A 21,723-nucleotide genomic window follows, 5' to 3' on the forward strand; every position below is an offset into this window, starting at 1 on the left:
TGCAGAGAGATCTTGAGTAACATACAAGTACACTATTGCACATACAGTGCTATGAGACTTCCAATACACCTCTGAAGGATTCCCTTTCTCAGTTTGGACTATCTTTGGACTAATGAAGCACAGGTCTCAATCATTGTTTTGCTGGACCAAATTGTAATCCTGCAGCTGGAGCCTATTCGAGAAGAAGAGGGTTAATTGCAACGTTTCTAGAGTCCAGCCAAATAGTATTACCCGTACTACATGCTGCTGTGATCGTTCAGGGTTTTAATGCATCTCTCTTTAGGCCTCTGCTAGTCCACCTGTACAAAGGCAGCCCAGCACTGAGTGCTAAATGATATGGAGGGTGGCCCGGCGAGTGGGTCCTGCTTTCACACGCAGCTTTTCGAAAAAATGATTTATGGCGCTTGTTCCATCAGCGTCATATAAATGAACCGACGTGCCTCGACCAGGAGCTGTTAGGCACGAAAGTCAAGGCTGAAGCTTTCATATTCAGAGGCGATGTACCTCGGTATCTACGTCACCGGTCAATGAGTTCGGTGGTCCCGCGTTCTTGGGTCTTCTGCAGGGTTCTAGACAGTAACGCGGTGGGCAGAGTCTGATCCCGCTTTTCAGACGCCCCCAAAGCGATCTTTCTCTAGCCGAATTCCCTCGACAGCCGAGACAAGGCGCCACTGAGTACCCGGCGCTGCTCCGTCAACGGCGTCGCGTGGGCTCCGCCGCGGTTCCGGAAACAAGAAGGGGCTTCGCGTTCTGCGGTCATTTGCTAGCTGGGGAGGCGGCGCTCGGGTGTCGCGCACCGGGGAGGCGGGCGAGCTTGGGGACGTGGCAGAGCCAACGTTCGCCGCGGGCTCGCGCGGAAGGGTCGGCTCGCCAATGAGCGCGGCCTGGAGGCCGAATGGGCGGGCTGTATCGCGTGAGCGAGGGAAGGCGCGCGGCCCCTCTTTTCCTTGCGCGGGCGCGCGTTGATGATCGAAGAAGGCGAAGCCGTAGGAACGGGCAGGGAGGCTGATGGCTACGACGGCACGTTGGGAGGTGGTGCGGAAGCCCTCCCGCAGGGGGGCCACCGGTGGCAGCGGCGGCTCTGTAGGGCGAAAGGCACTGGGAGACGCCAACGGAGGACGCGGTCTGGCCCCGCCCAGTGAGTGAGGAGAACAGACACACAGTTGAGCCTCCATATGTAGTGATAGCCTAGCCTGCGCCCCTTACAGAGATCTCTGTGTTCGGAGATGTTCTTCCCAGGTGGCAGAAACGGGAAGGGCTCGCCAGTTAGCAGAAAGGAGTCTGGCCGTGTGCTGGAACACCACATTATGCTTTTCCTGTGGCTCTGCTTTGGCTGTTTAAGCCCAGCCCTGGGACAGACTTCCCTGCCACCGAACAGACAGGAGGCCTGGAAGGGAGGGAAGGAAGCAGAGATCTAGAGACCTTTCCAGTTATCATGTGGATGTTACACTGTCCTCATCTCTGACAGTGGGTCTTGACTGCACATCCATGGCTCTGAAACACCGGATCATTAGTTGCATGTTCAGAAACATTTCCCCTATATTTAAAATTGACTATACTTTCTACGGATTTGTTCTTTCTATGTTGAGTCCAATGGTGAGATAAAGTACATCTGGAACATGTAGAAGATGGGAACATGTATGTGCAAGAAGAAGCATTGCTCTGTAACAAAAGCACTTGAATATGTCCTTTTCAAAAACCATAGGACTTTTAATGCCAGATTTATTTTATGCAATATTTTTTTTAGCTGTGCACATAATGTGCTTAATAAATTAGATAATGACTTGAGAAAAGTATTTAGGTAACATACAAGATTAGTTTACCTTAGTTCCTACTTTGAGGCTTAGTGTTTGGCTAGTTTATTGTTTAATGTATTGTGTGAACCTAGAAAATGGGTTAATTCTTTAACTGATTTAAATATGTTGTGTGAACACAGGCCATCTCAGTGGTCAAGCTTCTTTTTTTTCTATTTTCATAGTTCCTTTTACTACTTCAGAAACTCTCTTTGAGCTTGGCTTTGAGAAATCAACAAAGAAGCAGAATAAAGAACAGGTGCCTCCGCCACCTGGACGCCAGCAGCAGAAAAAGCAAAATCCTGGAAAAAATGCTAAGAAAGGGACAGCTGGAGACAGCGGACAGAACAAGCAAATCAAATGCCGGACTCTGGAGGATGCACTGAAAGCGGTCAGTGGCATCTTTCTGAAAATTGTCTCTTCTGTATCTTTGTATTATATTGCTAATTAGAGGCTGCCCCTGAAACAGAGAAGGCAATGTGTAGAAAGCTGATGATTCATCTGGTAATGTTATTAGCTGCAAGTCTTTAATTGCAGCTATGTAGAAACAATAGTAGTTGACCCAAGAAGAATTAATTAACATAAGTTGTTGGTGTGCAATTTAAGTTAAGCTTACATTGCTCTTTCTCTGCAGAGGGAAGGTAAATTGCTACCTGGAGTTACTGTATTGGTTTCTAGTACTATATACCAGCTCAGGATAGCAAAGTTTGCAGAAGGACTTTGTAGTGGCTTTTCTTTCTGAAATATTCTTTATTTAGGAAAAAATAGTAGTAATGTTATGTGGGTAAGTATTTATCTTGTTTGTTTTCAGAAGAGTCCATCCTCAAACTCACACTTTAGGCTCCCTTGGTTTCTCCATGGAGTAGGTTCATATATGTAAGAGCTGTATAGCCTGCATGCCCCACAGCTACTTCAAAAGTTGTTATTGAACTGTAGTTTATACTTTTGACCAAGGGGATTATTACTAAACAAATGAGAAGAAATCATAACTATAATCTTATTTTATTTATATATAAATGAAGTTGAGTCAACTTTAGTTTTTGTCCTTTCCCTGCCTAATTTTTTAATTATCACCTCCTGATAATGTCATTCAAAGGACACATATAATCATTCCAGAAAGACTGTTGCTGCCCAGTTTGCATTATGATTTCAGCCCCCCCATCTGCAAATGAAACTGAGATTAGGTTGACAGTTCTTTCCTTTCCAGTTCTTCACTGTGCCTTTTTTTAAATTCCAGCTTGATTTATCAGAACTCCAGAGAGAGCTTGATAAAAGCTTGAACCTGTTCCCAGAAAACCCTTCTGTGTGGGTCAAAGATCTAGCTGGATATTTGAACTACAAGTTGCAGGCCATGAAGAGCGAGCCCACCCTCAGTCAGCACCCTCATGGTTGGTGGCACCAAGGAAATAATGTTGCTGTCTGTCATTCCAAGAGTGGGAGTACTATTATTAGAATAAGCATGCATGTACTAGAGGTAGCTGTTCAAACTGTTTTTCTTGGGGTAGCCCTTTCTGGGAGAGAACAGATATTCCTTGATTCAGTCAGATCACTTTAGGCCTCATAGAATTATCTTTCATCAGCTTTGTTTGGCTGTCCAGCTCCAGTGGGACAGCCTGACCACAACAGTTAATGCCCTGGTATGCTTCCAACTGAATTATTCTGCTTAGAGCTATACAAAGGAAAGTGGAATGCAGAAGTTGTCAGACTGCGGGGGGGGGGCTTGCAGGGGGACCTACACTTGCTCCCACTCTGTCTAGATGTGTTTGGCCTTTGCTGAGCTGCTGGGGCTGCTTTGGGCCATATGTGAGATCCAGGCACTGGAATTATTTCAGTGGCCTTTGCATTCACAGCAACAGCTCCTGCAACAGCCTCAGCCTCAGCCTGCTCCTGAGCGCTACCCAAGGTGACTTGGCCAGGATCAAGGCGTTCTTGCCTGGTCTCATCTTCTTTCAAGACCGGCTGTTCCTGGGGCTGTTCAGATGGTCCTGATGCTGAGTCTCACGCCCACTCTAGGCAGCCTGTGTGTGCTGGCCTCCCGTAGAAGAGGCACAGTGCGCAGGCTGCCAGCCTTACCCCCAAGAAGCCCAGGAGGAGCTACCCTTACAGAAGGTGAGACTGAATGGGAACCCTCTCAGAGTGTAATCTGCCAGTTTTAGTTAGGGAGAGGTCCTATAGATATATTATTTTAGCAGATAAGGGCACCTGCTGTAATTTATCCCTTCTCCGATTGAAGTGAAAGTACAGCACAACTTTATTTAGTCTTGGCCTTTTTCCTCAACTTGTGGTATGATGCTGCTGAAGTAGCAACTATACTCACAGGTTCTAATAGTCTGTACAAGTAACATCCTAGCACACTCGGGGATGTGCTGCTCTTTTTCAGAAGTGGCCTCCTGATCATACCCCACTTAGGGTGCTTTTTTTCAGCACAAATGTGGAAAAGTTGTGGTAACAGTGCTCTATGAATGCTGACTAAAATCTTGATCTTGCTATTATTATTTTTGGCTGCAGACTATCCCTACTGTCTAGTGAACAAAGAACTACGAGGCATCATCAAGTCCCTGCTGTTGAAAGCTGGGGGTGTCCTGGAGCTTTTCTTTGACCACTGTATTTACACAATGTTGCAAGAGCTGGATAAGACTCCTGGTAAGATAAGGGCAAAGTACAGTAGAGACCAGCTGATATATCCTTGGATCAAAGCTTCTGCCACGCAGGCAAAGGACACTTAAGCATAATTAAGAACAGGATGATGATGTTTTTTATGTGTAGCTAATGGCAGGCAGTTTTTCAAGAACTTTACATTTTGGAAATGAGTTCTAAAAGAAGTGGGAGCATAAAGGTAGCTTCCTAACAAAGGATGTAAAGGAGGGGGAAAGTGCTCTGCTGAACTTGATGTTTTATCCTATGGCCGTGATACAAGCAGTATGTGGACCATAGGCATTTGAGTTGGGGACAAAGTTTTCAGGCATGAGAGGATGTGTCAGCTATGGCATCAGCAAAAGGAGCAAGAAAAGATTCAGTTGAGGAATTTAGTGAGAGTAATATTGGAATGCAGAATAAGAGTTGATGATCATAAGTGGGAGCATAAAGGTAGCTTCCTAACAAAGGATGTAAAGGAGGGGGAAAGTGCTCTGCTGAACTTGATGTTTTATCCTATGGCCGTGATACAAGCAGTATGTGGACCATAGGCATTTGAGTTGGGGACAAAGTTTTCAGGCATGAGAGGATGTGTCAGCTATGGCATCAGCAAAAGGAGCAAGAAAAGATTCAGTTGAGGAATTTAGTGAGAGTAATATTGGAATGCAGAATAAGAGTTGATGATCATAGCAGAAAGACCAGGGTGGAAAAACAACCCTTTTGTGTTGCAGTAATGAAGATCTGAGAACAAATGGGCCCAGTGAACCCTTAATTTAAAGGATGCTCATTTAGTGGACTTTGGATGCAGTGGACCAAATTTCTGTCTGTGCACTCCACCAAATGATAAGTATATGGTGCACTTGAAGAAGTCCAGACAAGGCAGTTGAACCTTGACTTTATGAAATCTGCAGCCATTTACATCATTTCTGTAATGGCATCATTTTGCAAATGGTATAATGTGTGTCAGTTTACATCACTGAGTAATTATATGATTACACAGTAAACATACACAATGTAATTTTTGTCATTTGGCTAATGATGTCATTGTGGAAATGGTGTAAACTTGATGTGGGTGTAAACATTAATGGCAAAAGTAATGCATTGCACATATTAGGAAAGCAAGATTCACATCCCAAGCTCCGCTAGCCTTAGTTCCATTCATTTCATCTGCTTCTGCAGAGGCTCAGCATGGGTTGCTGTTCGTGGGTGGCAGGCATTTGATGTCCAAGTTGATATGTCCTATGTGGCAGTGACCTAATTGCCTTATTTTTTAGGGGAGTCACTGCACAGCTATAGGATCTGCATACAGGCTGTATTACTGGACAAGCCTAAAGTTGCTACAGCAAACTTGAGCAAGGTGAGTTGACGGGGTCTACTCTTCTAAAATGTCTATGGGTTATTCAAGAGTATCTGGGTAAAGTTGAATATTGGAAGACTTTAACTGTACTTTGGTCCATGGAGTGCCAAATGGATTGACTACTTTATGCTTGAGGACACCGTGTTGGGTGAGACCAGTTAGCAAGAAGCCGTTGTCCCTGTGATGCAGAGTGATTCCTTATTTATTATTTGCTTTGCATACTTTCCTGCTACAAATGTTACACTGAACTGTCTTTGCCTTTTATGCTTCAGTATCTTGAGCTGTTGAGATCCCATCAGAATCGGCCAGCCAAATGTCTGACCATTATGTGGGCCTTGGGGCAAGCTGGTTTTGCTGATCTTACAGAAGGGCTTAAAGGTGAGAACAGCAGGATTTTTAAGGTCATCAGGAATGTTTGCTTTTTATGCCTTGAAATTCATGGCAGCTTTTAAAGATTTGAATATTTTTCACATGCCATTATTTTAACATTTGTACTTAAGTATTCTGCAAAACCCCGCTTGCCTATATATTCCTAAAACTACTGACTACTATAGACAGAAATCATAAAAAGCAAAATTGACCAGAAAGAGTCTAGGAATGAAACCTAAAATAAAGAATGTTGCACGTTTAAGTTTTTCAAACTAGCTAAACTTGTTTTGTAATTAACATTCAAAGAGCAGTATCTGATAAGGAATCTAATAACAGCTCTGAGTTGATGTTTCTCCAAAGAAGTGTTCTTCATGTTCATAAACAAATATGTTCCCGCATGTTAAGTGAGACAATCCTGTTAAAGTTTTTCATACATTAGAATAGACTTGGGAAAGCTCCTGACTGTGCCTTAACTTTGGTCGGCGGAGTCTCATCCCTACGCTAACTCTTTCAGAAACGGGTACTTCAAGGTGCTTATGCTGAAATAGTGCTATGCTGCACTTTCAACTTTCACAGTGAAACAACAGGAAAAAAGTCGGTACATCAGTAACAGCTATTTAAAGGCACGTCAAACTGATTAAATCTGCAACTTTTACAGCTTTACCTGGCCACATTCTTAGGGCAGCCTTACTCCCAACAGGAGGAGTGGGAAGAGCAAAGCTGTTCCCAGAGAGTGACAAGACCCCCTTATGTTCAGCCCCATGCTTTGGCAAATAACCAGCAGCCTCGATGTGCATGGAGCAGCAGCCTTTGGAAACAGAATTAGTCTATGCCTGGGAGGGAAACTGCTTAGGAATACCCCACTCCCTTTGAGTGGACAGTGCTGAATTCCTTCATGGAGGAGTGGAAGGTTATCAATTTATTTATCAATTTATTTATCAAATTTGTCATCAAAAATGACTCTGGGCGGTTTACAGAACAGTTAAAATCAATTAAAATACAATATAAAATGATCCTGAATAAATAGAAAATAAATAAAATCCAAAAATAGATGTTAAATTGGCAGTAGCTCAGAGGGTGTCATCAAGGCGCCAGCCACCCCCAGGATTGGGTAAGATTCTTGTCACCCTATGCAAGTTGGCAGAGCCAGGTCTTTAATCCTTTCTGGAAAGCCGGGAGGGTAGGGGTCCGCCACACGTCTGCGGGGAGAATATTCCAAAGGGTGGGGGCAATGGCAGAAAAGGGTCTCTTCCTGGGCCCCACCAGCCGATATTCTCTTGTTGACGGTGTCCGCAACAAGCCCTCTTTGCCGGACTGGGTGGGACAGGATAATGTAATGGGGGTGAGACAGTCCCTCAGGTAACCTGGACCCATGCCATGTAGGGCTTTAAAGGTAATAACCAACACCTTGAATTGAACCCAGAAGCAAACTGGAACCTAGTGCAGCATGTTTCCCCCCTCCCCCCAAAAAAGTACTGTTATGTCCCTTCTCTTCCTAGTGTGGCTTGGCATCATGCTCCCGGTTCTGGGCATCAAATCTCTCTCTCCATATGCCATCAGTTACTTGGATCGGCTGCTGATGTGAGTTGATGTATAGCTGGGAGTGCTGTTATTGGGAAACACTCGTGCATGTTGACTTTGCTGCCAGGTTATTTAATCCTTCCCCCTACCACCAGGGAGGGAAATTTGTTTATGCCAAATTTGTTTCCATATAAATGCAGACCAATGGGAAAGGTTTTAGACTATAATTTATAAATTGGCATAACTTTCCAAGAGGCTTCACAAACAGCAAAATAACTGAAGAACTGTTAGTCCATATTTTCTTTCCATTTTTATTTCAAATACAGATTTAAAATGGTGTGTGTTTGAACTCTCACAGATGTTCTGAACAAAGCTAAGCAACCTTGGAATCAGTTCCAGTTCACTTATTTCTTTTTCCTCCATATTTTGTCTGTTTTGTTACAGCTTAAATGTTTGTGGTCTCTTGCTCTATAGGGAGCTGAGTCTTGGTCCTGTAGTAGGAGGGCTGGGACAGATTTCACAGATGGAGGTGAATCTTGGTGATGCAGAAGGAGGGAGGCCAGAATGCTAAAAGCTCTGATAATTCTTATACAGATTACTAATGCCTTTCTGCATACGTGCATTGGGTGGAATTATCCTGATCCTGAGGGGAACTAGATGTGGAAGAAGAGTTTGGAATGAGACTAACTTGGTGGTGATAGCCAGGACTCTGGGGGCAGGCTAAGCCAGCTAACCATACATTCTCCTTGGCAGGATGCATCCCAATTTGACAAAAGGATTTGGCATGATAGGGCCCAAGGACTTCTTCCCTCTTTTGGATTTTGCATTCATGCCCAACAACTCTTTATCCTCCAGGTATGTCAACCAAAGGGAGAATCATATGTGATGAGAAGTCCACCTCCCCTTTCTCAGAAAATATTGCAGTGGTAATGCCTCTTCTATAGGTGGAAAAACTTTGGGGCAGAAAAAAAGACAGCAGGCAATCTGGAACTGGGGCAAATAACTGCTGAGTCAGGGCAACTTTTGCTACACTGTTCTCCTCATGGATGGATGGATGGCCCGTAGAATCCTCACAGGAGCAGGCACTGTATTGCACCAGCCAGCCAGATTTTTTATACTTATTTTATTTATTTAATGAAAGTTGCTCCCTTGGTAAAGAAGCCGCCAAAGGAGATGATGGTAAATGTGAGGTAGAAGTACAAGCAGAAAGGCTACAATATTTGCACAAATGGAGCAGTAATAACTAGATAATAAAAACTACAAAAAGTAAAAAGTAGGATGCAAACCAGCCATTTTCTGCAGCCATGTACATCTGTCGTTTTTTTCTCCTTGATAGTTTTTCCATAGCAAGACGAATTATTCCAAGTTCAGTTTTTGACTTATGCAAAAACTTTATATATTATTCTTCAGCTTTTTTTAAATTGCAAAATACATTACAGGTACAAAGGTAGAAGGAGTTGTCAGGCACCAAATAACACATAATATATTACTGGTAACTTTATAGTCCACCAAACCCAGTACTTTCAATATAAGCAGTCATTTGTTTTTTTCCTGCATTTTGCAGTTATTCTTAAGTGAACTTACAAAATTGAGGTGCAAAAGGAGGCAGTAGCCACTGAGTTTGTTCTTTGGCACCTGCCTGTTTCTTCTCCCTCCTTTCTCTGCCCTTGTTTCTCTTGCACAGGGTTGTTGACATGTATTTCCATGCCTTAGGCAGTGGAGCACAGCTAGCATGGCTGGCTGGGGAATTCTGGGAGTTGAAGTCCACAAATCTTAAAGCTGCCAAGTTTGATAAACACTGCCTTAGAACAATGGAGGCCATGACAATTTCCCAACATTCCTTCATGTGAGGGAATGATTGCACTATTGTTGAGCACAAAATACTTCTTGGCAGGGGTGATAAAGGAGGAAAGATGCAACAAATGAAGAGTCATTATATCCTTAAACCCCTATAATCTGGTTTTTTTTCCTGGTATCCATGGGGGATGTCTCTAGCAGAATGGCATCTTTCTCATTTTGGGACATCGTTGGACTGATACGGTTTGCCTCTTTCTTCAGCCTGCAGGAGCAGCTTCGGCAATTGTATCCCCGCCTGAAAGTGCTGGCCTTTGGCGCTAATCCTGAGACTTCCCTGCACACTTACTTCCCTTCCTTCCTCTCCAGGACCATGCCCAGCTGCCCCAGCGACATGAAGGAAGAGGTGAGGCTGTGTGTGTGTGTGGGGGGGGGGGAACAGGACCAAAAGGAGCATATTTAGTTCTTAAGCGACTAGACAGACTGCAACATTTAGTCAACAAATAAGCTGCATTAAAAAGTGGCACCCAATTAGTTAGGGCACAATAGCATGTTAAACTGAAATCCTTTAGTGTCTGGTCTTGTCATACAAGGGGAAGTCTTTTCTATGACAGAGTGAGGCTTACGAAGAGGAAGTCCACTGGTTCTGCAGAGCCAAACGCTATCAGAATTTAGCCTAAGAAGTTCAGAAGTGTTCACTTGATCATTTAGAAAAGCAAATACATTTTATTGGTTTTATTAATGTGAACAAATTTTATTAACATTTGATATCTTCCAGCTTCCCTGTCAACTGAGATATCTGAGTAATTAGTCCTAATTGCTCACAGAACCTAGTTTTGCTTGTTTCTGTGCCAAATCAGCAAAGAATAATACTAAAATTATTTGTGATTTGGTCATAGATGAAATAACTGATTTGGCTTGTATGGAGTGAGCTTCTTTTGGCTGGCTATTCAAGCAGTGGAACAGGAATATACTGACTACTTCCCAGTCTTGCAAACTCCCTGGCTGAGCTGACCAAACCATCTTGGAGTTAGGGCTGGAATCCTGTAGGCTGTTAAGACAAGGTGATTTCACTATGCACTTGGGTCTGGCCTGTCTGGTGCAGTTCAAGACATGCTGTGTTAGACCTATAGTAGCCAGGATGACTATAGGCCAAACACAGTTGATCTTAGCTCTCATGCATGTTGCTAGTCACATACTCACTTTGGTTCTTTAGCTCTGGCTGGGATAATATTCTGTTGTTGAAACCCTCTATAATAACCTTATTGTCTTGGATGAACCACTACTTGGTGAAGGTTGGACTTACAACAGCCCCCTTTGCCAAGGTAACAGTACTTGCACATTTCCATCAAGATCATCTTCCTTACTCTCCATTCTAGATCTCTTCCTGATCCCTCAGGTAGCTTCCATGACCAGAAGTCATTTTAGCAATTTCAGCTGATACTCCACCTGCATCAATTCCTAGTTAGTGATCTTAAAATAGTAACACGTTCATTGATAAATTGCAGGTTTGATTTCTATAATGTGCTGCTCATGGGACTGTTCTTGTGTGTCCTTTTGAAATTTCACCTGGTATAAAATGCTGCAGCCAGATTAGTCTTTGGAGTACCTTTACACTAACTGCCAATTTATTTCCAATAAAATACAAGGTGTTGCTTACTGTTTTTAGTAAGTGTATTTAGCCTGGAACATCTGAGAGAGAGACTCTTACAAGATTTCTGCTGTTCACTAAGAATCTCAGAAGGGGTCTTCCTCCAGGGATAGCTAGCCTGTCCAGCTGCCCTTTGAACTAACCTTTCTCTGTGGTTTATTTATTTATTTATTATGCTTATATCCCACTTCAATCCACAGATTCTAAATGGCTAACAATATCCCACACATTTATTGGGTAATAACCAGCACCTTGAATTACACCCAGAAGCCAGCTGGTAACCAGTGCAATCCCACAGTAGTATTTTTGCATGACTATATCAAGCTTGTCCTGTTACTGTGCAGAAAGGTTTCATTTTGAACCAGAAATAAGTTCTGAATTGTCCTCAAGGGTGAAGGTTAGCCCCATATGCAGCAAATTACAGTAATCTGCTTATGAGATGACAAGGCCTGAGTGATCATTATGGCCTCCTACTCCAGGAAAGGCCACAGCTGTTGCACAGCCAAAAGTGGGCAAAGGCTGTCCTGTGATTCTAGCAGGAGCCACGAGACCAGGAGAACCCCTGGACTGCAAGCCCGCTCTTTATGGGGGAGAACAACTCAATCCAGAGCCAAAATTGGAATTCCTCTGGAATCAGAAGCCTTCTGAATCAATTAATTTAATTTAATTTATTCATTTTGGATGCTGCCCGACTCAAACCAATTCTGGGTGGCTTACAGCAATGAGGTAACATAAAAACAGCAAAATACAAAAAAGTAACCAAAACAAGTACAGAAATAATTACAAAATAATCACAAGATAGCAATGTAACAACAAAGCAAACATCACAAACAGGAGAGTCCCATCTACTCTCTTGTTGTCAGCCTCTCTAGGTAGGCCAGACCAAGAAATCAACTCCACAAGATGGCTAAAACTACTTTTATTGAGATTGCTTATAACAACATAATGTTGCAAGTCTGATTGTGCTGTACCTCCTCCCCCTTCTCATACTTTTAGGGAGGTGTCCTGTCTGAGCCGCTTATGAACACTATCTGTTTGTTGTGGACTTAAAATATTTTTCACCTCTCGTCACTCTAGTAATGGATCATGCATATCTCTGCCAAGGTCATTTTCCTTACTCTCTATATCTGGGTAAATAGCCACATTTTCAAGGCCTTCCAGATCAACAGCCACTTCACCTTGCTGAGATTAAGCCTAGTCTTGTTTTTCATTTTCCAGCCCCACTGGCACCAGAGCAAGGAGTCCATCTCGTGCTCTAACCAAGGGAGGAGATACTTTATCCCATATGAGCAGCTGATCTCCAGTGGCTTCACGTAGCTGTTGATAGGGGGAGAGGGTCGAGTCCTGGACTATTCCAAGCAGAGTGTCTGAGGGCTCGACCTTTTCTCCCCTCTCACCGTAGTCTGGAACTGCTGACTTGGGGAGGAGGAACCTGACTGCAGCACAGTGTCTCCCACTCCCACCCTTTTAAGGCTTTGAAAATGCATTTGCGTTAGTTGGCTTACCATGTGTAATTCGTTTTTATAGCCCACCTTTCATTCAGGAACTCAAGGTAACGTAACATTCCCCCTATTTTTCTCCTGCAGCAGCAACCTGTGAGGTAGGTTAGGCTGAGAGACTGGGCCAAATTCACCCAGCGAGCTTTCATGCCTGAGGGTGGATCTTGTTCTTCCTGCTGCTCTTCAGATACCTGAACTGCTATGTTACACTGATTCTCATGTTTAATCCAAAATGATAATTCTATTTTATTTTAATGTAGATTTTACAGGTTTTAAAATTCATACTGGTGGTTGTCCCTCTCTTTAATCAGAGAGAACCTTGGGGAGGTTCAAAATAACCTTACAACATGAAGGGTTTTACCTTAGACAAAATCAAGTTGTTTGAGCCAGACTGTTTTATTTACTCAAGTGGTTGTAGCTTGAGAGCTGATACCTCAAAGTTGAGGGTTATTATTCTTTTAATTGGAGATGCTAGGAATGAGGCAAGCATCTTTTTTGTTGCAAGCATTTGCTGTCCTTTTTGAGCTATGACTATTTTCTTTCACTGGTAAAATTGAATGGCTCTGTGCTTTGCTCCTTTAGTTTGAGCAGAGAGGTAGATGTGTGAGAATAAGATCCCTGCAAAATCATAGGCTCCACAGGATTTATTTATTTATTTATTTTTATTTATTTATTTATTTATTTATTTATTTATTTAATTTCTATATACATGCACAAACCCCATAGTTGAGCTCTCCCATTTCAGATGTGTTATTTCTTGCATCCTTAGATTTGGGGCAGGCATTGGTATGGAACTGTTAGACCTGGGAAGAAATCTCTCTAAAGCTCTGATGCAGATATGAGATCCTCAGTGTTAAGGGTAGCCTTTTCAAGAAGCAACATTAAGACACCCTTGTCTTTTTCAACATGTCCCAAAGATGGGGGAGAATTTTCACGTTGTATGGGAAGAGCATTTTCTGATGCAGAGGCATCAGAAACGTGATACGTTAAAGACTGCTTTCTTGAAACCTGTCATATTATGACTGCACTATGACTCCTGTTTGGAAATATGTAATCTTTAGTCCTCTGAGAATTATTCTGACTTGCCCTGTGCAGCTCCTGAACTGTTTGACCAAGTGCCTCAGCCTTGATCCTCTCAGTTTCAGTGTATGGAGGCAGTTATACATCAAACACCTCCCACAGTCAAGGTAAGAATGGACAAAGGTGCTCCTCAGTCACGTGAGCAACTTAGCCAGTTTGTATTTTGCACGATATAAAGCACAATGATTGGATCAACATTTACATATTCGGGGGGGGAGGAGATAGGAGAATCCAGCAGCCATGTTCACACAATACATTGGATCTGCCTGCTGAATCAACCCATTTTTCTGGATTAGGATAATATACTGCAACATAAACTAATAAGGTGGGCTGATTTAACACAACAGGCAAAACCAAAGTTAATCAAGATAAAACTAATCAAATTCTGCATGGTAAGCAACTGCCAGCTGTTAACTGACTGACATTTATTAAGATGCACAGCAACTTCCTTTTCATATATAGTGGGACTGGCGCATGGCATCCCTACCCTGAGGCCTTCCCCAGCCCTGTTTCCACACTTCTTGTGTTCCAGTATTTTTGAATTCAGTAGACAAAGTTCTTTAAAACACCCTGTGGTTAATATTTTTGCTTTATTTTTTCAGCCTCCTCCTGAATCACTTCTTGGAGACCTGGAACAACACTACCAAAAGGGTTTGTGTCTCTTCTTTTACCAAGGAATACACTTTTCATGGAAGACTTGAGTGTACACCTGAAGTACAGATTGATTCAATGCAAAGGAGTTTATTATTTTAATATACTACAAAGTATTTGTTGAGATACTAAAATTTAGTATGGTGTATTACATATGGGTAAGAAAGATTAGAAAGTGAAAAGATTCTCTGTAGTTAGCAACTAAGAAACAGTTCTATTTGTGCCTGTCTCACTTGTGAATGTGACTCAGATTAGAGACGCTAAGCTCAAACAAAGTGATGAACCTGGAAGGCTTTATGCAGATGGGCTGGCAGTGTTCTCTTTAATTAAAGCACATGATTATTCCACTCCTACTAGTTGCTTCTGTAGCATACTGGACTTTTTCTTTTCTAGGTGCGAAAATCTTTACAGGAAACAGTTCATTCATTCAGTGTCACAAATGAAGAGCTGGCTGTGAAAGGACCAAACAGCGTTCAGGATGTAGCAGCTTGTAGAGCTGCCTGCAAGGTAATTTATTTGGTTATGGGATGAGCACATGAGTTAGCAAACCAGTATGGGTCCTTATTTGCTTCATTCTGCTTTACAGCACTGCTTCTTTGGTTTTGTTCTTTAGAACCTGCTGCTGAAGATGAAAGCCAGCGGGTTTCCTTGGCCACGGCTGCTTTTAGTCCTCCTTGTATTTACTGCTGGATTTCTAATGCATGATATCAAGACTCATGGCTCCTTCCAAGGTTAGGATTTGTTTCTGGAGAAATGGAGGCATGTGAAATGGTGCTTCTTAGCTCCCTGTAATAAGCATGGGCTCCACTCTGATGGTAAGCCATCATCCAGTTTTTTTTCTTTTGCAGCTTCTGCCTCTGCACGTGCCCTTCGTTCTTCTGGCATCCTGTCTGCAACTGAACAAGCCTGGAACAAAGTTTCCCATTTCTCTATAAAAGGATACAGGTCAGTAATATGTTTTTGCTGTTTCAGCAAAGAGGGCACCCTAGATGCTTTTTTCTGAAAGAGCATCCACAAGAGATCTATATATATGCAAAACCACAGGCAGTTGAGAGATTCCATCTGGCTAGATAATGTTTCTGAGAGTGATTCCTTTTTCAAAGCAAAGCCTCATTCCATCTCCTCTCTCTCCCTGCAGCTGGCTAGAAGCAAATATACCAGTCTACTACTCTCAAGTGGCGACTGTGCTTGGACCCAATTTGGAGTTGGCCTGGGCCAAGACAAATGAAACTGCTACCTATATCTCTGGGAAGTGTTCTGCTCACTTAGCCTGGCTCAGCAGCAACCTCCCCAGGTTCAGTGAATGGGTAAGAGTGCTGCTGCTTTCGGCTGTCCAGCCAAGCTTTACTAGGTAGAGGTTGGAAATTTGGAGTTGAGGACAGGGGAGAAATATAGAGTTGTAATGTCCAGAAGCAGAGAGGATTTCCGAAGGTAGGAAGGAAAAAATGAAGTTGGGGCTATGTAGGCTACACTTAGGCAGAACAGTTGCCCTGTCATGTTGTCAACAGATCTGCAACACCAAGTGGCATGTTAAGGCTAGTCCACTGGCATTCTGCATCTGCAGCTCACATCTGTCAACCTTGCCTGGTTCTGGTTGCACACATAATTAAGAAAATACAGAGGCTGGAGCACCAGTAGTTCTTCTGAGGGATAATAAAGGTTGGGGGGAACAGATGGCAGAAGCCATATAGAAGACAGGGAGGAAGCATCAGGGACAGCAAGTGAAGATTCCATTGCCATGCCTATTTCTGACAGAGAGGAGTTATATCCTTTCATGCTTCCAGTTCCTCTTGCAAAGAACTCCTTAAAGGGAAGGAGGTGTAAGTGTCTTTGCCCCTCTCCCTCCAGATGGGATAATTTGCATGGCATGTTATAACTTTCTGTGCTTGATGTCTCTAGAGTGTTGGCCAGGGATAATGCTGGCTGAAAATGATGGAAATGATAGTATAGCACATCTCGTGGACATTAGATTTTGTGGCTGATTTGTATTGTTACTGTGATACCACTGAGGAATATTGGACACAGTAACCATCTACTGTTATTTTCTCTATACCATTGGCATAAAAATTAAAATAAGAACAGGGACCTAGCACATGGCCATTCTTTAGACTTATCAAGTGATGAGTATTTAGTAGTATGTCTCAAGCCAGTGAGGAGCCGGTTGACTAGTCAATACTGAAAACTGCCCAGCTGAGCATCCTTATTTTCCCCGTAGCTTCAGACACAGCTGCCAGATTCTGTGCTGCATGGTGCTGAGTACCTCAAAGAATTACTGCTGTTCCTCATGCGAAACTACTTTCTGCCTGCTGTGGACTATGTTGCTGCATCACTGGACGGAGTCTGGAAAATGTGGTTGGCTTCTTGCAAGTATGCATTGTCTGCGTGTCTTTGCACCCTGCACAGAACTGATTTTAATCCCCTTTAGCATGGCTAGTTATGTGTTTGCTAAAGCTAGATAGGAATACAGGAGTATTAAAGTGTGTATACATATGATGAGGGAGAACTGTCAGAGGATCCCCAGTTAGAGGACTATCTATCTGCTTAGAGATGCACAAGACAGACCCCCAATATATCCTGGAAGGAGCATTGAAAAAATGGAATTGGGGAGAAATAGCAGACTGGTTATAGCCATAGTATGAGGGTGAGTGATGAACTCTGAATGCACTTATTATGCACAAGTTCATGACTTACTTGTTATAGAACTTGAACACAAAGTGTAGATTCAGTAAGAGAATCTGGCACCCTGTGCATTCCCATGTTTAATCATTTAAAATATCCTATCTTCTAAGGCTCTGATGCAGAGCTCGGAGATGCGTGGGCAGGGCCTTAGAAGTTGGTTTTAATTCCTTAGAATCACAGTTATTAGACGTGGCCTTCAGTATTTCTTTGCATTATTTCCTTGTTGTGAGGGGAATAAATGGTGCAAAAATGAGCATAGAGAAACAGATTTGCATTGTTTTCTGTCTCTGTGTCACCAAGCTGTTCAGCCATATGGATTAGTAATGTTGAGCTTCTGGCCTGCTAATTTATCAGGATGCTACAGAGACATTCCATATTGACTTGTGGGCACATAATCCCACTTTGTTTAACAGAGGAGGACAATTTGTAGTCCTCCAAATGTTACATTCTCAATTCTTATTAGTCCTAACCAGCATTGCCCATGATAAAAGTTGGGAGATGGAGTCCAATGTCATCTAAAAGTCTGCAGTGCCTACCCCTGGTTCAGGTAACTTAATATAAATGTTTCTTTTAAATATAGTGCAGAGTAGCCATTAGAAATGGAGGATTTCCTCATTTAAGTTCTTATCCAGCATTAAGGCCAGTTAAAAGGAATGACTTGAGAAAGGCTTGAGCTATTATATCCTTCCCTCTGATCTGGATGGACCAGAACTGCAAAGTAGCTGAAGAGTCAGCTACTTATACCAAAGAAAAGTGGCAAAAATGTAGTCATTAACTGAAATCCGTTTGAGGACCAGGTTTACTGCCCACCCTGAGGAGGGAACAAACCATGCTTGCTGCACTCAAGGCCTAATATGGCAGAGAGGATATTGAACCCAAGCTTCTTTCAGGCAAGAAGTGGATGCATTGCTCCCACTATAAAAAGAATACAAGTTATGTCAGAAGTCAAGGAAAGCACATGGTAGAAACAAAATTGAATCGCAGCCATTCCAGTAGGAAGGCCTGCTGTGGTAAATTCTCTGTTATCTTGGCTGAGTCATGCCTTCTTTTAGGAGGGGTGTGGAACAAAATCTGGCTATAGAGAAGGTGACAGGACCAAAGCATGCAGGAAGGGTACAACTTTGAGGGAGGCTCCTCATCTCCACCTTAAAATCTATAAAACTGTTTTTGCAACAATCTAATTTGCAGGTTGTAGAATTCCTGGAGCATCTAAGTTTCTTCACATTACTTTCAGTCAGGTCAACACCAATAGTTACCTTGGTTCTTTGAGTGGCTCGTGCTCAGCACGTGTCTCTGTAGCTTCTAATCAGTTTCTGTTTCTTCTTCTAGTGGTGAAGGGTCCTGGACCTGCCTGAAAATGCATCTGACCAGCCTCATCCAATCTTCTTGGACATATCTGCAGGATACAACTGTGGCCATTAAGGACTGGGCTCTTGCCATCATCTCTAGGCACTAGCAGTGATCCTAGGCTCAGAAGCTGGGTATGAAGTTTAGGCCACTGCTGTCTGATGGCAAAAGCAGGATGTACCAATTTGCTTATTCTTTAATCTGGCCATCAAAACAAAGAACAACAGAACTTTGACTTGTTGCAGAAACTCAGAGCTACCCAGACTAGATGTCTCCAAGCTCCCCATCTACTGTGCTGTCAGGCTTGTTCTCAGCTGAGGCCCTCCCAGGCAGCTGTTGGCAGGCTGTCTCCTTCATATGACTGCCCCAAGCTTCAATGGTAATGACAGCTTTTAAGAGAGCAATGCATATCCCTGCAATTATTTTTTTGCAAATGGAAAAGTACCTCCTCTTTCAGTAATATTATCCAAAATAAATTGGTTGCTGGGTTAGTGACTTCCTTTCCTATCACTTTATGCATGGAGCTCTTCTTTTATTCTTACCTTTTGTCACAAATGTGCTCCTAAAGTTTTGAGCCAATCCTACAGTCTGGTGCTCATATTGAATGCTACCTTATTGGTTTCCTTTTCTCATCTTTATTGTATCTGAGATACTTCTTGTACATTTCCCAAGGTTGTGCTATTACCATTCCTCAGAGTGGTTGATACAATAATTTCTTTATACTGAAAGTAAAGGGTTTTGGCCTTTCCTCAAAAATGCTTTTGCCTTACTGTATTGTGGAGCAGAAAATGCAAAGTTGGGTAGGGTACTTTACTTTGGAACACAGCCCTGTTGCACGTGGGGGTATTAGGACCTTTCTTCTGTTGGGAGCCACATACCCTTGAGAATAAATTGTAGCAGTCTGGAATGGATGAAACTTAAGCAGTAGTAGGCCTAGAGATGAACATGGGTGGGCCACTCGTTATCTTCTGACACTTAACTTCTGGCTTTGTGTCTCTTATCTCCATTCCCAAACAGGACAGATTACTCTTATGAGAAATCTGAATCTGATACAGGAAATCATTTAGCAGAATTCTGAGATGCACACAGGCTGAGGGCCAGATGTTCCCCACCTCCTAGTCTGGGTTTAAACTAAAAAGAAGGGATGGATAAGTTACGTCAGGAGACAAGTGGCATTTTCTTATGCTCACTCCTTCCCTAGATGCTTTGTTTTGCTGTAGTCTCTTCAACTGAATCAGTGGCTTGTAAATGCCATTTTGGCTGTGAGTTATGACCTATATACCCTACTTTGCCCTAAATATCTTGAAGAGCCAAAGGCTGTCTTTCAGCTAAGAGCTTTGATGTATGTGTATGTTAAAGTATGCAGTGGGGAAATAATAGGTTGGAGATTGGTTCTTCTTTTTGGCCTGCCCCTCCTATCCACCAGTTGGTATCTCAGCCTTTCCTGAACTGGTATCCTCTGAATGTACTGGTATACACTTCCCATTGTCTAGAGCAGAAGCACACATCTTTTTTGGATCAAGGGCTACACTTGACCCTTGAATGGTATGCCAAAAAATATGCCAGTCTAGGACAAAGAAGCGATGCCATCAAGACAGAGAGTTGGTTTCATTTAATTTAGCTATATTTAATATAACTGCTCTTCATATATTTAATAACTTCATTATTTTGGATGTGTTTGGGGGACTACAATACCCAATGTTTCTGAGACCCACAAATGGATTTGGTTGTACATTTCTAGTCTAAATATGTGGATTGGAGCTGTAGTCAAATATATCTGGGATGCACAGAGAAAGCTGGTTGTGCTTTCATAATTCAGTTGTAAAAGTGAGTCAGCTGTAAAAGTGAGTTCTATGCAGCACATCTCTCCCTTTAGCTCAGCAGGCTTATAATGGTGGACTCAGTCATGACAATTGTGTGAGGCTCTTGTCATGTACAATAAAGGAAAGTATATTTGGTTACATTACTTGCTTTCATGTCTGTCTTTGCCATCTGGCCCTTTCAAAATTTCTTGCCTAGCAAGACACTTTTTCCTTCCTCTCCTTAAGTTCTCTCTCTTCTCGATCTGCCTTGTTCTGCCTCCATGAATGTCAAATCAAATAAAAAATATTACAGCCAAAGGTCAGCAAAAGAAAAACAATTGCAAACAAACTTGCAAAAAGATGGATGATGATATATTAATATGTATTAATATAGGAGGAACATAATCTTCAGGATGTATCACCTGGTACATTCTTGAAGTTAGGTAACAACTTGGCAGTATAAATGATCTGAAAGTTCTTTGCAGCTAATAGGAAGTCTATATTATTTATTAAGATTTCTGACTGCCCTGGCATTCTTATTAAGAAAGGATAAATTTTGGTGTAAGGCCAGATAAAAGCTACAATGTAAAAGCACGTGTAATTCTTTTAATTTCTTCTATACCACAAGCAGCCAGTTACAGGAGTTTTGTCATACTGGCTGTGCAGCAGCCCAGAAGAAAGGATGTTGCAACATGCCCTTGTCAAGGCCCATCAACATTCAAAGAATAATGAGAATAGACCAGTGCATAAAGATAAGATGCCATGACACTCTGATCAAATATAATTGGGTTCCCACAGAAACTGGATAACTGATCTAACCTGAATTGTAGCTCTAACCAGGAGGTGCTATGTGATAAGTTCTCTGGCCTGGTCCTTACTGTATATAATATGCATAAATTAACTGGGAGTTGACCACAAAATGCTAAGGGCCTCCTTCCTGCCGGATTGAAAATTATTGCTCAAAGTGAGGTGGAGCAGGCTAGTTAAATTCAATTTAATTGAAGTTAATTGTTAGTATCCACACTCTAGTTTCTACTCTGATAAGAATGGATGCTAACCTAATTAAAGTTTTAACATATTTAGGAGTGCCAGATATAACTCTGAGCAACCTGGATTCTATGATTTCCAGTGACCTGAAGTTACTATTTGGCCCAAGTGCTGCTCCAAGTAGAAGTTGTGCCAGAGCTTTAGCCTGAAAGAGTTTGATGGCAGCAGGCAACAGAGAACTATTTCCTAGTGTATGATGGAATCACAAAATGGCTGAGGTACTCCTTGTGTAAGATGGGCAGCATAAGTTGTACAAGTGACCCTCGCTTTAAATACAACCCCAAGGTATTTGAAGGTGTTCAACTGTATAGTTGTTGATAGTCCACCTACTGGCTGTGGGTCTTTTAGAGAAGACCATTTTCTTGGGATTTTTCAGTAATTGATCACTAGCTGTTCCTCTTGGCAATGTTGAGCCAAGGCAGTAATTATCCTCTTCAGGCCTACCTAAATTAGGGATAGAATAACAGCATCATCTCCATATAGCAGAACTGTGAGATGT

At 42.4% G+C, this 21,723-nt stretch overlaps 1 protein-coding gene across 1 annotated transcript; it reads left to right on the top strand.

Annotated features, from left to right (window-relative positions):
• The first annotated feature begins 820 nt into the window (after nucleotides 1-820).
• Nucleotides 821-20,524, top strand: TMEM214 (transmembrane protein 214). Its single transcript, XM_007426466.4, has 17 exons — nucleotides 821-1,138; nucleotides 1,979-2,184; nucleotides 3,031-3,181; nucleotides 4,302-4,436; nucleotides 5,702-5,784; nucleotides 6,057-6,162; nucleotides 7,653-7,734; nucleotides 8,428-8,529; nucleotides 9,733-9,874; nucleotides 13,714-13,805; nucleotides 14,301-14,349; nucleotides 14,743-14,856; nucleotides 14,963-15,080; nucleotides 15,198-15,294; nucleotides 15,488-15,656; nucleotides 16,565-16,716; nucleotides 18,358-20,524. Exons 1-17 carry the CDS (start codon nucleotides 1,009-1,011, stop codon nucleotides 18,482-18,484), a joined length of 2,055 nt encoding a protein of 684 aa, XP_007426528.1. The 5' UTR covers nucleotides 821-1,008; the 3' UTR covers nucleotides 18,485-20,524.
• The last annotated feature ends 1,199 nt before the right edge of the window (nucleotides 20,525-21,723 follow it).

The sequence above is a fragment of the Python bivittatus genome, unplaced genomic scaffold, assembly GCF_059951505.1.
Source record: "Python bivittatus isolate LINGU-HERP-01145 unplaced genomic scaffold, Pbiv_v1 ctg000690_np1212, whole genome shotgun sequence".
Classification (NCBI taxonomy): domain Eukaryota; kingdom Metazoa; phylum Chordata; class Lepidosauria; order Squamata; family Pythonidae; genus Python; species Python bivittatus.

Coding starts and splice junctions, on each gene's coding strand:
- TMEM214 (XM_007426466.4), top strand. CDS start 1,009: ATGGCTACGACGGCACGTTGGGAGGTGGTGCGGAAGCCCTCCCGCAGG. Junction 9,875..13,713: donor CCAGCGACATGAAGGAAGAG/GTGAGGCTGTGT, acceptor TGCCCTGTGCAG/CTCCTGAACTGTTTGACCAA. Junction 13,806..14,300: donor AAACACCTCCCACAGTCAAG/GTAAGAATGGAC, acceptor TTATTTTTTCAG/CCTCCTCCTGAATCACTTCT.